Genomic DNA, 19,078 nt, shown 5'->3' on the forward strand with positions numbered 1-19,078 from the left:
ATCGAAATTTTTATAGAAAAAACAACTTTTTTCAATTGGATAAAAAAAAAAGATTCCATAATTTTAAAAATTTAAAGATGTAGATTAGAACGAATATATATAGAATATAAAAAAATAAAATTACATATAACAACTGCATACACATACAATATTGAGGGACATTTATAAATAGTTATAAACTGGTGATACATAATTACGATGATAAACAATTATTAAAACAATTATTGTAAAACAATAATAGTGATAATATTATTAATATTATCACAACTCACTTTGTGAAAGATTGATTTTACTTAACTTGACCACGGCTGTTTATATGTTTTGAAAATTTGTATACATTTTAAAAATGCACTAAAAAAATAATCTTAACTTAACTATAAAGATACTTAAAAAAAAATTTATTGTAAAAGAAACAAATAAATCTTTGTAAAAAAATTAACAAAAAACAAAATAAAAACAACTTAACTAAAACTAAAATAACAAAAATAAAACTAAAACTTAAAATAACTTATAAACTATAACAATAAGATTATCTAAATTATGTATGGAATAAATAACTTCGTTTGTCTTTCACTAATGTTTTTATAACATAATATTATGCGAAACATTTTTTAAATAAAGTAACAAATTATTAAACAACTTTTGTTAAACTTTTAAATGTGCACACAGTTCTTCGCACAAAAGAAAAAATATTTAAATTGTTTATTTAAAAAGTTGATATAATTTTTTTTTATATAAGAACATTTATAATAAAAAATAAATGCTTATATAAATATAAAAAAATATATATTATTCATTAATTTTTTTATAAAAAATCATTAGCAGTGATTTGTTACTTTATTTAAATGTGTTTCAATAATATAAAAACATAAGTAAAGATCAAAGTTATTTAATTCAAACAGCTTTTAAAAAAGTTTGTCTTTTTTTCTTCTTCTCAACAAAAACTTTAATGATTCTTATGTATAGTTTATCAAAGAGACCTTTGCTGTTTAAAGTTGTCACTCATAAAATTTTTTTTTTTTAAATTTTTACTTTTTTTATTTTTACATATAAACAATTTTATATAATTAAATAATACAAATAAAAAATTTACAACTTTCGATGATACTTTAATTAAAATCTTATCTTTAATTAAAAGTTTATTTTAAATTAAAATTTAATTAAAGATAAACGTTTATTTTAAACACTTTTATCTTTAATTAAAATTTAATTAAAGATAAACATGTTGAAGTTATTTATTTTCAATGTAATTGAAAATCAATTTTTTCAGGGCATTTGTTAAAAACCATGGTTAAATCATCAAAACAAAAATAATATTTGCGTGGTCATATAAAGACTTGAAATCGCATGCCTTCCTGGCCAAGTCTGAATAATTTCTTGTAGTTTTAAATAAATTTTTAAAGTTTAATTAATAACTTTTGAAAAACAATTTCAAAATCCTATTCTTTATTTATATATTGATTTTACTTTTTGATACCAGATTTTAAGTTTTTATAGCAATTGCTGTTATTTTTTAAACCATCAAAAATAATTTTGAACTGAACTACTTATTAAATATTTATAATTGTCAAAAATACTTATAAATATATATTTTACTTTTTTGTACTTATTTTGATCATTTTAACAGTATTGTTTACATTTCTGCAGACATTTTAAACAGCACACGCCTACTTTTCTTAAAAAAACAATCTAAATTTGTTTTATATTGAAAGAAAATCATTCTATCCAGTATTTTAAGGATATTGTAATTCATTGTGTATATAAATATATATATATATATATATATATATATATATATATATATATATATATATATATATATATATATATATATAAATAAATATATATATATATATATAGACACACACATACATATGTATATATATAAAAGATAAGTGTGTGCATACATATACAGATGTATATAAATATATATTTTTACACATACATATACTTTTTTGTAGTTAAGCAAGCACTGTTCTTAAACAGTTTGTGAACTTGATTGTTAAAATCCAGAATCCAGACAGTTTTTCAGAAGAAAAAAATGAAAGAAAAAGGATTTTAAAATTCTTTAAATATTTTTTTTGCTGAAATAAATGTTACATTAAAAATAAATGTAAAACTACCTAACACAACTAGAGTTTGACCAAGTACTGTGCATGATATGCAACATGATATATCTTTCAATAAACCATGTGAGTACTGTAGCCTATAACATTTCATAGCTGAATTTTTCCAACCAATCGGAGGTTTTGCCATAAGATCAGGTTTTGTATTTGAAAAAGAGTTTGACTAGAAATGAAAAATTTATAAAATAGCTAGAATTTCTTTTAAAATTAATTGCTTGGCAGGTAATATTACAAATAGAGTCTTAAGAAAAACCTTTTAGAAATTAACACTGATTTTTCTTTTTTTAAATTGACATAATAAAGTGGTTTTACTCATTTGTAAAGTAAAAGTAAAAAAAAAAAAAAAACAAAAAAATAAAAAAAAAAAAAGTACAAAAAAGAATAAACAGAAAATATACTACAGAAAATTTTAAATTTTATGAAAACAAAATTATAATTAGGGTTATGGTTTATGAAATATTTTCCTTAAGAGGAAATTAGATCCACGAATGAGAGATAAAATGTTAAACCTAAACTTTTATTAATGACACTGTTAAATATTTTCCAAATAAGCATTTAGAACTCAACACCTTAGATAAAAGCATTTAGAACTCAACACCTTAGATAAAAGCATTTAGAACTCAACACCTTAGATAAAAGCATTTAGAACTCAACACCTTAGATAAAAACATTTAGAACTCAACACCTTAGATAAAAGCATTTAGAACTCAACACCTTAGATAAAAGCATTTAGAACTCAACACCTTAGATAAAAGCATTTAGAACTCAACACCTTAGATAAAAGCATTTAGAACTCAACACCTTAGATAAAAGCATTTAGAACTCAACACCTTAAAATACATGATTAAGTAGTCTGAGATTTGTGGACCTTGGTGTAACAATGCCACAATTTGAACTGCTGCCAGATAATACCATTTTACATTAACTATTACATTATTCTTTATTATTCGTTATTCATTATTATCATTATTCATTATTACATTATTATTGTCAAGATAAAATGAGAAGATTTAAAAAGAGGTTTTTTCTCAGGAGAGTTGTTCTTGTAATAAAAACTAAAAAAAAGATAGCATCTGAAATAGCACATGAAAAAAAAATTGAATAAAAGCTTCGTGCCTGGTTAAATACAGGAGATTAAGTTCCCCATAAATCTGGCTTAGAATTAATTTGCTATAACAACTGATTTTAGCATTGCAACATTTCTTTGTTATTTTTTATTAATTTTTATTAAATGATTGCTCAGAATGTACTCAATACAAATTTAACATAACCAATATAAATTTAAATGATTGTTAATTTTCTTCAAAATATAATAAGGTAATATAAAATATCAGAAAGTAGTTAAAATCTTTAAAATTCATGTTCAACGCAGATATCTGATATTCAGGAAAGATTCAGGATCATCATCATGATCACCCTGCTACTAATAACATGTAATGCTACCATGCCCTACTACCTTGCAGGATTTGCATTTCTAAGCAAAGATTAAGAGAAATAAAGTCTGATAAATATCCCTGCCTTAGGGTTCTTGTTTAAGTAAAGGCGAGGTATATAATTTATATCCCTTTAAGTATATATATTTTATACCTCTAGTTATATAATATATATATATTTTAATATAGTATAAAGTAAAGAGATGGTAAAGTAAAGGGATAGGTGATGGTGGAGATGGTGTTTCAATAAAAAATAATCATCATGGGCAAATGGCAACTCCAGCTACTGACTTGTGTTTGAAGACATCTGAAGCAAAGACTGAACTCTCTTTTTGTATTTTTCTGCTTCAAATGCGCAACTTTTAAATTTTCTGAACCACTTTTCTACTTTTTAACTAACTCTTTAGTTTATCAATGGTCTTTTTGAGAGTGAATATTTAAGTACATAAATTTAGTAAAAACAAGACAAAACTAACGAGATAAAATAACATTTTTCATAATTTTTTTATAATAATGTATATACAATATATTATACAACATATATTAGTCAGTTATTTTATATAAATTTTTCTTCTTCTCATAAGAATTCAAACCTTTAACCTATATTATTTATAGTATTATAAGAGACAATTAATCTTGCTAACATTAAATGTTTCTTATAATACTATAAATAATAAAATGTTTACCTCATCTAAAGTCGAAAATCCATTCATTGACATCAATACGTGTAATGCCAAGCACAAAAAATCTGCATCTGTTTCACAACTCTCTTCCTTTGATAAAACTGCTAATGCATCAACTATATCACTGTGAGATAAGTTTGAACCATGATTTCTAAAAAAGTAATAATTTTTTAGAATAATAATTAACAATAAATAAGTACAAAAGAGACATAAAATGAATAATTTTATTTATCTTATTTTAGGTAAAACTCTATGTGCAAAAAGAGATCTTCACAAATAAGGTCTATAAATGAAATTTCAATAGTCCCATTTAAATAAGTAACTATTAAAAAAATTGATGCAAAGTGGATATAATGAACTTATTGTGTTTCAGGTATGTGTGAACAGAAAAAAAGGCAATAGAATCAGGAATAGGAATGAGGTTATATTTAGAGATACAAGTTGCTATGTTGGCATAAGAAGAATGTAAAACTCTTTATTCTTCTCTCTGCTCTACTTACCTGTGGCAGAAACTACATTTAATATTGACTTAATTAATTGCTAATTTAAATACGATCCTTACTCACTTATCTCACTCTTTAACATATCAAATATAATTGACTAAAAAATAAAAATGAACTTTAATTTCTCAATTAACTAATTTAATTAGTTAACAGCTGCCTTAACAGCTCAATATTGATTGGTTAAAGTCTCTTATTTGTGTGAGCAGGTCAACACCGATTGGTTAATGACTTCCATTTGTATTAGCAGCTCAACGCCGATTGGTTAATGATTCCTGTAAAGTTTTTAAGTTCAAGCCACAGAAAAATTGTTTCAATTTACTACAAACAAACTTGATTTATTTTGCTGATTTAATCTAATCCTTATAGTGTCTTCATTACGATTATTTTGTAACAGTTTTTATCAGTTTTATCAGTTTTTACTATTTTGTACGCTTATTGACTGCCTATGCTACTAAGCCAAACAAAGAAATTAAAGCAAAAAATATTTTATAAGCTTGTATTTATTTTTAATATATTTCAATCATTTTTATTGTATTAAAAAAGATTTGATTAAATAATCTATTTTAATAAGAAGTTTACCAAATTGAAAAAATACCCAAATTGATATTATATCTTCTTTTAAACATCGATTGACACGTCTAGTGATGGTGGTAAGTAAAATAAAGTTATTATATCTTTAAAATACTTAAATTTAAGTAGTAATTAGTATAGTAACTATTAGTAGATAATATTATTTTCATGGCAGTAAAGTGCAGCCAAAGTTAAGAATGGTTTGAATGATAATGAGTTGATTGAATTGGTGTAGAAAAGCAGTATTATTATCTCAAAAAAAAACCAAACTAAAGTTAAGGAGGGATTGAATGACTGTGATTTAGCTGAAATAAGAAAAAAGAAATGTGAAGAAAAGCCATGTAAATCATGTAGAGATGTTGAATGATGGTCAACTGGCAACAAACAGCCTAAAAGCATCTGGTATAGTAAATAAGATTCAACAGAAAAAGCTGCATTTAAAGTAAGTAAAACATTGGCAGCAATAACTGATGCATTATGTGTTGTGATGAGCCCCATGAGAAAGGTATCAATAGCATATGTTGCCACAAAGGTAAAGTACTGTTGTCAGTATTGAAACAACAATTGTTTACAATTGAAGATGAGTGAACGTGAAGATGAGCAAAGTAAAGCATTCAAGGAAAAAATTTATTAATGCAATATCTAATGTTGTCAATGGGTACCCAGGTGCCCGGTTGTGGTTGCCATAACAATTATAATTTGAAGTTTTAAATCATTAATTGTAATATAACGTTTGAAAAGTTATTTGAGTATCTGAAATCCCCGAACTCATTTGTTAGTTGGTCTCTCAGACAAAACTTTTAAAACCTGGAAGATAAAAAACATATTTTGAAGTCATTTAAAGAAATCCAAGTTTTAGTTGATCAAATTATATTTAAAATGTTTTCAGTTTCTTCTTCAAAAAGCATTGACTTAGTTCAAAAAAACCTTATTTTAAAAGAAACTTTTTAATAAAAAATTTTAAACAACTAAAATGTTGTAAGAAAAATGGCATTCATTTATTTGTAACAATTAAATGTTTTGTAAAAGCTTTTGTTGTTTTTACTTAATACTTTGCTTGTAAAATATTTGCAATAATAACATTTAAAATTCAGTTATAAGTAAAAAATAATTTTTATTAACTGTTTATAATTACAACTTTTATAAACTTTTGTAATGGATGCTTGAGTACCCAGGCAGGGATTTTCACAAAATTTAACGCCCCTAACAATAACAGTTTGCTTTTTATATCATAGGGTTAATCTGACATTTAGGAAACTTAAAGGTGAACAACCTCAATTCATGCCAATTTGGGTAAATCATGGAGATGAGATACTTAATTAGAGAATTAACAATAAATTTCATAGTGACTTAGATTCAGAGTTAGTACCCCATGGGACTAGGAAGAAGAGTCAATGGATTCATTAAGGAATCAATGTCCATGAATAAATGCATTTTTGGACCTTGTCTAGAAGAGAAAGAGCATCATTAGAAGAACCAGCCTAAATATGACAACAGTATCCCATACAAGAATTAATAAGTGATTTGTAGAGGCTGAGAATAGAATCAGGAAAAAGAATAGAGTAAGAAAATGGCAAGCAGGTAAAAGAAAAGCAACCTTAGCAGACGATAATTTAGGAATCAAATATATATATAATTTTCATTGAAGGTCAGTAGTGAACTAAAATCCAAGACCACATAAAGAAGAGGACTAAGAGGGTTGCCTTTTATTAATATAGTAATGTCAACAGTATTGTGATAGCTGTTTGCGTTAAATAACTGAATTTTGTTTGGAGTTAAAAATCACAAACCACTGCAAGCTCCAATTTGTTAAAGAAGTGAGGTGAGATTCAAGATCGGCTGCCTGTTCTAAGCGATCAAAAAGAGAAGACTTTTTGTCAAGACAGGAGTATAAATTTGAGTCATCAGCAAATAGAGCCACTTTAGATATAAGGTTGTCAGGAAAATCATTAATGTAGATAAGAGACAAAACAAGATTAAGGATTAAACATTGAGGTACCTCAGAAGTTAATGAAAACAAAGAAGAGTGTTAGCCTTTGAGGATGACTTTATTAAAGTGGTTAGAAAGAAACGATTTGATAATCTCAAAAACTTTTCTAGAGCTACCATATGAAGCAAGCTTATGGAGAAGACCAGCATGCCAAACTTTATTGAAAACTTTAAATATGTCGGGAGCAATTATCCTAGCCTTTCCGCCTCCATCTAATGCACAATAGAATCTTTCAGTCACAGCAGTTAGCAAGTCAGCCGTAGAGAGAGAGAGAGAAAATCAAAAACTGTATTGATTGTCTGTCAGTAATTTATTTGACTCAAAATAGAATGTTAGAAATTTGTTAATCAAAGACTCAAAGACCTTGCTAATAACAGATTGAAGACTGATGGGACGATAGTTGGAGGGGTCAGAATGTTCTCAAGAGTTTTAAAAAATAGGAACCACAGATGGCATTTTTTTCAGCAAGGAGAAAAACAAGATTCAGTCAAGCACTTATTAAATAATTTAGAGAGAATTGAAGAGAGTTCTGGAGAACAATTTTGTAAGACTATGACAGGAATGTTGTCTGGAATGCAAGCCATAGAAAAGTTTAATTGAAATATGACTTTAGCAATGGAAGCTAAAGTGATTTGAATGTCTAACAATGGATTAACCTGTTTAACTGAAGGAGAAGGAAGAGTATGAACATAAGATTTGAAAGTAAAAGAAAAGTTCTTTCCAAATAGTTCAGCTTTAGTCTTATTACCTCTCTTTAGAAAAGGTTATAAAACCAGCCCTACGAATTAGATATGGAATGTTAGTCCTACCTTTGTTATGGATACTGTGGAAGATTTTTCAAAAGTCTCAAGAGTCTAACTTTTGAGATAAAATACAAGATTTCATAATCTGGGAAAAATGGAGCTGAGCATCAGAAAGCACCTTTTTATGTTGATTTTTTGCAATAATAAGTAGATTTTTGTTCCCATGAGAGTTGTTTTTGCTTTAAAGATATGAAAAAAAGATTAGGATTAGATATAGTAGCTGCACAAGAAGGTGAAAACCATGGAGTAGAATAAGGCTTGAGTTGGAACCGACAAGAAGGAATAAAAGCTTCCACACCTGCCTGGATCCAGGAGTTTACATAGAGAAAAAAGACATCAGCTCAAGGGCTGTCATGCTTTAGGGTAGTAGTAAGTAAGACGATGATAGGATGAGTATGAAGAAGAAGTACAAGATGAAAGATTTATAGATATATATATATAGAGATCATTTATAGATATATATATATATAGAAATCATTGCATCTAAAAGTGTGCAGACTTGGGAAGAAGGAGAACGATAAAGAAAAAAGAAAAAGGTGATAAAGTAAAGAGGTGCTAAGCGGAAGCAAATAAAAGAATGGTCAAAGGATTCAAACTTGATTTCTCAACAAATAGGTGAATTGATGCATATACATATACATAAACATGTAAACGCTTGTATATATAAATATATTTAAATATATGCTGCTTTTTTTTCAATGATGATTAATCTCATACTAATATAGTTCAAAATAAGTGCACATAATTCAACCAAAGAGTTGTAGAAAGTAGTAAACTAAGTAAATACATACAGACACATACATACAAATATACATACATACATACTTGATTTCGTCATTCAATTTTGTATTTTTAACTACTACATCTTTTGTGGACTTTTCATTATTTTTTAGAGGTTGAGTATTTAAACTGCATAATAGATCAGGTTGTTTATTTTCATCCAACACTGCCAGTAACTCAAGTGCATAATCTAGATTTGTTGCCCCATAGATGTTAACAACTTTAAAAATATCTTCCTAAAATATATATATATATATATATATATATATATATATATATATATATATATATATATATATATATATATGTATGTTTGTATGTATGTATGTATGTATGTATGTATGTATGTATGTATGTATGTATGTATGTATGTATGTATGTATGTATGTATATATGAATATATGTATGATTATATATAGTATATATAAATATATATCTATATATATATAAAGTTATAATTAGATTTGTTTTCCTCCTAAACACTAATTATCAATAACTCAGTGGTTTAGTGAGCTGTCATCAGTGTCATTTCAGGGGGTTCATTTTAAAATTTTTTCAATATTGCCTATATATTTACAGCAATATATATGTATATATGTATATATATATATATATATATATATATATATATATATATATATATATATATATATATATATATATATATATATATATATATATATTAGCCCATCCCATTTTGACCCTCATGAACAAATTTGATTATGCGGAGTGTCATAAAATATTCCCAAGGTATTACTTTCTTAATGAAATTTTTTTATTTTTTATTTTATTTGATAACTATTTATACACATGCTACTCTTTTAAAGTTTAAAATTTTTACATTTTTTTTAGTTTTTATAGGGTATTTTCAAACAATCGGCGTGAATAGAAATTTACAAATCATTAACTATATAATGATGTCATTACAAATAATTGAAGGTTCTTTATCTATACCGATTATGCGCATTTTTATTACTACTATTTTAAAAACGCACTAATTTGTTATAAAATTAAAAAAACGTGGATTTTAAACACAATAGCGTTGAGATCCAATACACAGCAATTAGAAATTTGTTAGATGCTTTTGATTTCAAACAGTTCACCCACTTCAATCCCTGGCTTTTTAAAAAGGGTTTGTACAAGATTAGCTAAGTTTCCTGGCTGACAATTATTTTTGATAAACTCCTGCCATCATGTCGAAGAGCCTCATATAGCCGTAGTCGTAAATAAAACTGTTAAGTCAGTAGTAAACTATTTATATCATAAAACCATAAAAGGTTTATATAATAGTAAGGTTAAGATAAAACTAGCTAAATTTAAAATACCTTTTTGCAAAAACAATATGTATAAGTTTCTAATTTTAAAATTATTTACATTTAGACTTTAGAGAAGTGCAGAGATTATTATGAACTTGTGGAAAAAAATCAGACCATTAGGTGAAAATGAACAAATATGGAGCTGTTTTACACTCCTTGAAATTCATGAAATTCAAGTTGCATTTCTCTAAAGTCAGGAAGGTTTTTATTCTGAGTAATAAAATACTCAAAGAGATCAATAGAATGGTTGACTAAATTTCTCTCTCCTAGGCATTGTGATTTTTGACCTGCAATTTTTAAAATAAAACTTAATTTCATAAATTTTGTTATTTTAGTCTAATTATTTAAGAATAATATGTGATAAAAAACAAATTGTTTAAAAACAATGATTTGCAAAACGGTTTAAAGTCAGATGTAAGATATAAAGAAAATAACTCTAAACCAATTTTTTTTTCCACTAGCATACTTTTCTTAAAATCAGTAGATATATAGTAAAAATGAAAATAATAGAGGTAGCACTTTAATTTTATCTTGTCAAAATTAAGTGTAATAATTTTTTAGCAGTGTCATTTTAAACCTTATTTTATCTGCATTGCATCATTTTTAATTTACACTTTTAAGATCAACGAGACTATTGGCAGATATATATTGAATACCAACCTGCAGTAGAGGTGAAATTCAAATCATGGTAAAACCATACGAGTTGTTTTGTGTGGGCGTTGGCATCTTTTGACAGAGATCACGTTATAAAAATGATAAAAATTCTGTATTAAAAACAAAGGGAGGTCCGAAAAGATGTAAAAACAGATTTAGTCAAAGTTGAAATCCTTCTGAAAGCAATTTTTGTTGATAAAGACCAGCCACTAGGTCTTGAGTTGTATATTTCACCAGACTACTGGTTAATTTTTGATATTCTAAGTAAAAGTTTGAAAAAATGCCTATAGATGAGAATTCCTCAGACCTTTTTGGATACAATCAATTCCAAAACTTTTAAAATCTGTTAAATTTGCAAACAATTCATCAGAACCCACAGCAAAATCATAAATCTATTGACCATAGTTTAAGAAATTTATTTCTCAAAAACAAGAAATATATTTCTTGTTTTTAAAAGTAAATTGCAGGGTATGATATTTATTTCTTAAAACAAGAAACGTATTTCTTGTTTTAAGAAAATTATTTAGTAATAAAAAATTCAATTTTCCTGTGCTTACAATAAAATATATTCAAGATAATGTTGAGTGGATGAGGAGCTTGGAGAAGCTTTAGAAGCTACTTCAAATAAAGAGTTCTTGTAAAGAACCATTAAAAAAGAAGAAGAGTGGATTCAAGGAGCTAGCTACGGCAACTGCTTTCTCGCTTTCTCATTATTGAATGGTTCTAATCATTTGAAATTTGACCTGATACCAACTGCAAACTCTGAACCTTAAATATAAATTTAAAAATTATTTTAATTTTACATACTTTCTTGAGATATTTGTCTTGAGATATTTTCTTGAGATATTTATAAGCTAAAAATTTATATGTATATAAATATTTATTGTACATTTGCAGCATTTAAACGCTGAATTCTGAAGCAAATTTGCTTCAGAAACAAGAGATCTGTGGCAGTAACGAATCCAGCGTTTGTTTGAGATAGCTAACATGGAGCAAAATCCAAACATTCATATGTTTATACTTATGTCAAATAATGATGCTTTTTAAAAAGTTGTAATTGGAAGCTGGGAACAAAAAAGCCCTAAAATTTTATCCCCTGCCCCAAACATGACAAAAAAACAATAAGTTGATGAAATAATACCAAAATAAGGTAAAAATCATAAAATTTGTCATATGACTGAAAAAAAGCTTAATGATCGGTAAAAAATCACTTTACATTAGCCAATTTCTCTATCGTAATCAGTGGTACAAAATATTTCTTAAATTATTAAGCACAGTGTTTTTTTGGTACAGGAACACATTCAAAATATATCGTTGAACAAATTAACTGGATTTGACATCAGAATCTATTTGCGCAAATGCTTGTAAACTGCTTTAAAATTAGTCAAAAATTTTTTTTATATAAATATGACTTCTGCGCAACTCGCATTAGCCACTCGCATAAAAATTGGTTGTTGAAAATTTTTTTTGGGAATGGCTAATATATATATATATATATATATATATATATATATATATATATATATATATATATATTATATATATATATATATATATATACACACACACATATAGTACTCTACTTTTATTAGCAGTGTACTATTAATAATAGTAGAGTCAAGTTCTCTTTAGACTTAAAATATGTCAAAAGTAACTCAAAAAATTAAACCTAAAAAACCATCCACACCACCTAATTATTTTAATGTAACTTTTACCAGTATTCATGGTCTGCAACCATCCATCAGTTAAATCCTACCACTTGCAAAATTCATCAGACTTGCTTGCTCTTAGCAAGACTAATTTAAATTCGACAATTCCTTTTTCTGATCTCAGTGTTGATTGTGCTATCCTTTGGTTCGCTAAGACTTCAATAGTCACATGCTTGGCTTGGGGTATACATACACATCAATTCACCTATTTGACCATTCTTTTATGTGTTTTCGCTCAGCCCCTCTTCACTCTATCACCTTACATTTTTTTCTTTATTGATTCTTTCCTTCTTTCCAAGATTGCACTCTTTTAGGTGTATTTTCTGATCAAATTGCCCTCTCTCTTTACCCCTATGCCAATATTGTTGTTATTGGTTACACATCACACTGAATGGCTAGGCTCTAACACCACTGACCTGCTGGGACTAAAGCCTATAACTACTGCATTTCTCAATTTCTTACTCAGATAGTTAACTTTGTTACTAATTTTCCGGACAACCATAATAATTAATCTTCACTCATTGATTTAAGTCTGGTCCCTGATCCAAGCTTGTGTTCGATTTCTCCTTTTTCTTCTATAGAAGGCTCTGACCATGCTATGATCTCTTTAAATCTTTCATATGTAATTCCTTTTCAGACTCACCCTTTCATTGCACTACTTACTACTACCCTAAAACAAAATGGGATTCTTTTTGTGATTTTCTTCTTGACAATCCTTGGGTGGATGTCTTTTCTCTCAGCTGAAAAATGCGCCTCCTACCTAACCTCCTGGATTCAGGCAGGAATGGAAGCTTTTATTCTTTCACCTTGGTTCCAAGTCAAGCCTCATTCTACTCCATGGTTTTTACCTTCTTGTGCAGCTGTTATATCTAATCATAATCATTTTTTTCATCTTTTTCAAAAGAACAACTCTCTTTAGAACAAAAGGCTATTTATTATTGCAAGAAATTGATGTTGGATGCTGAACTCCATTATTCTTAGTTCACTAAATCTTGCATCTTATCTTAGAAGTTAGGCTCTAGAGACTTATGGAAAATCTTCAACAGCGCCGATAACAAAGGTAGGTCTAACATTCCATCTCTCATTCATGGAACTGATCTTATTACTTCTCCCAAAGATAAGAAAGAACTATTTGCAAATAACTTTTCTTTTAATTCGACTCTTGAATCTTATGGTCATTCTCTTCCTTCCATTTCAATTAAACAGGTTAAACAATAGTTAGACATACAAGTCACCCGAGATGTCGTTGCTAAAGTCATCTCTCAATTAAACTTTTCTATGGCTTGTGGTCCAGATAAAGTTCCACTTAGAAAAAATCTCTTAGAACAGGCAGCCAATCTCGAATCTGATCTCACTTCTGTAGCAGATTGGGGCTTAGAGTGGCATGTAAATTTTAACTGTAGATTTGTATTTATTAATTTAACAATCGATTGTATATATGGAAACCATATATACAATTGATTGCTAAATTACAATCTGCTAAGGTTGCTTTTCTTTATTGTGCTTGCCATTTTCTCCCTCCTGATTCCATTCTTTAACTCTACTTCTTTAAATCTCTTATTTGTCCCTGTATGGAACACTGTTGCCATTTGGGCTGATTCTTTTAATGATGCTCTTTCTCTTTTCTACAAATACTATCATGGTCGTTGCTCAAAGGAGCTACCATCTCTAGTTCTATCAACTACTTCTCGCTTGACTCATCATTCAAGTCTTTAAGCCTCATTCTTTTACTGTATCTGTCCCTGCATGCTCTAAAAACTTCTATTCTTCTAGTTTTTTTCCCGACACTTCAACCCTTTGGAACTCTCTCCATATTCAAATTTTTCTAACTCATACAGCCTTTTTAACTTTTTAAGTCTTCTGTCAATTGTTTACTTTTCTTTTTCTTTTAGTAATTCCCAACTTGATAGTGGTTGCTTGCAGCCTCGTTGGGAGTGAATCAGAATTAGTGATGTGCCATCGGCTAATGCTGATTGTGGCTAATAATAGGTTTAATGTATTTATTTAAGGGTATTACAATAATATTAAGGATTTAAATTACATATTCAACATGTACCTATTCATCAGAAGTGATTGGACCTACTAGCCTATGCTATTGGTAACCAGCAACCAATTAATCGGCTTAACCATTGGCCGATTAATTGGCCGATGGCATTGATTGATTAATCGGCATTGGCCAATGCATCAGTATTAGCTATTAAGCCAAACTAAATTGGTGCATAGGCACACCTTATATATACAAGTTGCATACCTAATATTAAGATATTACCTTTATATACATACATTAAACCCTATAATTAGCCTCAATCGGCCTTTGCCGATGGCACATCACTAATTAGAATAATAATAATAATAATAATAATAATAAAAAAACACATTTATGCTCCAAGTATAATTGAACTTTTTTTTATTTTTATAACAAGTATTGAATTAAAAACATCATTTTAAAAGTTTCAATACAATTCACAATATGAATTTGCAAAAACCCCACCTAAAAGTTGAAACATTTTTATTACTTGTTTTTCCATATAACATAAGTTAAACAGTATTTTTGATCCTAACTTCACCATCCTTTTGTCAGGCTCAAAACATTTCAGCTTATTTTATTCTTCAGACAACAGCTTTTATACATAATTGTTAAAAATAAAGTAAACGATAAACAATAAATGATAAATTTTATTTATTGTTTATCGTTTAATATCGTTAAATAGTTGAGCTAATCGAGATGAGTTCCCTTTGTACTACTCATACGCTGAGTAGGCAGAGCCGAGATTTGAACCTGCAAACCTACTGCTACTACCAATAGTTATTCCAAACTTTTTAGCAGTACTTTAACCATCTGAGCTATCCTGGCAGGGTTAAACAGTTTAAATAAGATAATTTTTGATAAAATGGTTATTCTTTTCAATGTAAGATAACCATGGAACACTATATTTAAATATATATATATATATATATATATATATATATATATATATATATATATATATATATATATATATATATATATATATATATCCCTTGGAATTAGAAATAACGAGGTCTGCAATAAACTGTTGACCTCAAACTGTTAATCGTCGGCATCAGGTTGGTAAAAAAAATTTTACTCAAAGGGGTTACCATAAAACATAGAAATGAGCTTGGCGATTTTCTGCCGACCTCAAACACTTTTAAATTAGTATTGCTGAATGCCGACCCTGATTCTGTGTGCTTGACCACAACTGTTTGTATGTTCCAACAATTTAATTGTTTCAAAAAAGCGCTTAAAGAACTAAAAAAAAAATACAGTACTAAAAATTTAAAAAAAAATTTTATCAAAAGAGAAAAAAAACAAAGAATGTAAGAAAAACAAATGATATAAAATAATTAAACAAAAAAAATCATTTACCAGCTTTAAAAAAATCTTTAAAAAGGTTAAAGATTTTAAGTTGTGTATTCATACATACATTCAAACATATTTATAAAGACTAAGGTTAAACTACTTTTTCTTTTATTTACTACAAAGAAACTTTTTATAAAAAGAGCGAATGTTTCTTTGTAAAGAAAAAAACTCTATTTACTAAACAAAGAATAAGAGGATTTTAAAAATGAATTGACAACACTATTTATTTAATAAGTTATTATTAATAATAACTTATAATGATAGTTAAAATAACTAACGTGTATTTTGTTGGAAAAATATATTTATATAAATAAAAAAAAGTTATATAAAATACCCTTTGATAATTTAAATAAACTGTATTTATTATAAACAATCGTTTAAAGTAATTAGTTACTTAAAAGCGGTTCTCATAATATATAAAAACATTTAATTAAAAGTTCTTTTAAAATATTGAAGTTATTTATCATAAAAAATACATACTTTTTAAATAGAAAATGTCATACTACATATAATATTTTTTGATAATTTAAATAAACATTTTGATAAAACAATAAACATTGATCGAAATTAATTTGTCACTATATTTAAAAGAGTTTTATGTAATATGAAACCATTAGAAAAAATCAATGGTTTGATTTTATTTATTTCAAATGTAATCTATAAGCATTTAAAATAATTTCCTTTTAGACTTTTATTTTAGTTGAGTTTTATTTTTATTATTTTAGAATTTTAGTTTAATAATTTCTTTTTTTTGTCTTTAGTTAATTGTTATTCTTATTTTTTTATATTTAATTTAGCTTCTGCAAATTTTTGAAATACATACAATGTATGCATTTAAATATATATGTATGTATACAATACATTGTATACATACATAAATATTTAAATGCATACATTGTATACATACATATATATTTAAATGCATGCATTGTATACATACATATATATTTAAATGCATACATTGATTAGCAGTCTGAATTTATACTGTAATAGGGGTTGCCGGAGGCTTCAGTGCTTACGACTGATATAGAGTGAACATGCGTAGAGTGCTGAAACATCAATGAAGGGTTTGAGTTAGGGCAGCGATAATTTTTTCCATTGTTTTTTTAATCTTTTTTAGAAAAACTGTATGGAAAAAAGTCAGCAAAAGAATATCTATATGAGCTATAGTAGATGTATTATATATATATATATATATATATATATATATATATATATATATATATATATATATATATATATATATACACACACACACGCACACACACATACACATATCTTTTCTTCTTTGCCTTTTTAGGAAAGGTGTGCGGTTGCACACCTTATATGATTACGAATTTAATATTTTGTTTTGATAACTTGGTCTTAGCTCTTTGCAAGTTTTAAAAATCTGAGCATTTAAAAAATGCGCTAAATTTAAACTTAAACAAATTTAAACTTAAACTAAAATTAAAATTAAATAAACCATAAACTGAAAACAGAAATTAAAACTAAAAAAAAAAAAAAAAAAAATAAAAAAATTAAAATCTCAAAAAATGATATAAATAAAAGATAAAAAAACAATAAAATAAAACAATAAAACAAATAAAAGATAAACCAGAAAAAATAAAAACATAAAATTAGTTTGTCTTTATTTTAATTTTAAAAGTGTTTTACTTCAGAGAACTTAAAAAAATCGAAGTTTCAAAGTTATTTCATGCAAGATTAATTACTTTCAAACTTAATTGTTTAAAAATTTGTATTTTTTATATTTTTTTGTCTACTAAAAAAAACATTAAAAAAAATTACCTGTTAAAAAGATTGAAACCCTCATTTAACGCAGAACTATAACAGTTGCACCTTATAAATATATAACAATAAATCAACCTTAGCTAACTTAGTGTTATTAGTAAAATCATTAACCTGAGACGCTTTTAAATTAAACTCATTATAAGGTTTAAACTACTAATTGAGACACTTTTAAACTAAAAAATATATTATTTTTATGCTTTTATTTTCTTTGGTTCTTTAATTATTATATTATTTGTTAAGTTTGTTTTTCTTTTCAGTTTATGGTTTGTTTATTTTTAATTTTCTCAAGTAGCAAGTTAGCTTATTTTCTCAAGTAGCAAGTTAGCTTATTTTCTCAAGTAGCAAGTTAGCTTATTTTCTCAAGTAGCAAGTTAGCTTATTTTCTCAAGTAGCAAGTTAGCTTATTTTCTCAAGTAGCAAGTTAGCTTATTTTCTCAAGTAGCAAGTTAGCTTATTTTCTCAAGTAGCAAGTTAGCTTATTTTCTCAAGTAGCAAGTTAGCTTATTTTCTCAAGTAGCAAGTTAGCTTATTTTTAATTTTCTCAAGTAGCTTAGTTTTTTAGCGCAAATAATTAAAATATGCAAAAATCTGTGGCCAAGTTATAAAAAAAAAATTGTATTTGTGGTCATATAATGTATGCGACCGCATGTCTCTCCAAAGAAGGCTTGAAATATATAAATTATAACGCCTAAATTATGGCTCACACAAGAAAAACAATGTAACAGTACTCTTTGGAAACTTTATTTTAGTAATATTATAATACGCAATCATAAAATCTTAAAATCAAAAAATATTGTCATGGAACTTAAATATGCAAGCTTTAATACTTTTGTAACAAGCATATAAAGCATTTATTTTTCCCTGAGCATATTTCATTTGTGAGTAGCAATCATTCCTTTTTTAAAATGAAACCCTATGAAAAACCCTTTTTTAACATGAAACCCATGCAACACATAAAGATATACATATTTTTAACAATAAAATTAAATTAAAAAATGCATACCTTTTTAAAACCTAAAGATATCAATGTAGATTCTAAATTACTTTCATGTATAATATCATCTGCTGAAGGTATGATAAAAAGCCGATCACCTGACACCAAGCCTAGACTTGCTAAACTTTGTGTGCAATCTAAAATAGTTTCTCGGTTGTTCAATGATAAAAACCAAGTACTATAAAGAAATAAATGTATAATCAGATAATTTTTCAAAAAAAAAAAATTTTGAACATATATATGAATTCTTAACATCTTGTATTCTACGAACACAAGATGTTAAGAAATATAAAAATAAAAATTTAAAAAATATATAAAATTTTATCAGAGGTGACCGGCTAAGG

The 19,078-nt window shown here is 26.7% G+C and overlaps 1 protein-coding gene across 1 annotated transcript in view; it reads right to left on the minus strand.

Annotated features, from left to right (window-relative positions):
- LOC136071865 (F-box only protein 7-like) overlaps window positions 1–19,078 on the minus strand; it is a 51,456-nt gene that overhangs the window by 21,261 nt on the left and 11,117 nt on the right. Inside the window, exons 2-5 of the mRNA XM_065797406.1 lie at window positions 18,744–18,912; window positions 8,934–9,124; window positions 4,246–4,393; window positions 2,124–2,289 (exon numbers count right to left, since the gene is read on the minus strand). Coding sequence (XP_065653478.1) covers window positions 2,124–2,289; window positions 4,246–4,393; window positions 8,934–9,124; window positions 18,744–18,912 — 674 coding nt within the window. The remainder of the gene's footprint in view (window positions 1–2,123; window positions 2,290–4,245; window positions 4,394–8,933; window positions 9,125–18,743; window positions 18,913–19,078) is intronic.

The sequence above is a fragment of the Hydra vulgaris genome, chromosome 05, assembly GCF_038396675.1.
Source record: "Hydra vulgaris chromosome 05, alternate assembly HydraT2T_AEP".
Lineage (NCBI taxonomy): Eukaryota > Metazoa > Cnidaria > Hydrozoa > Anthoathecata > Hydridae > Hydra > Hydra vulgaris.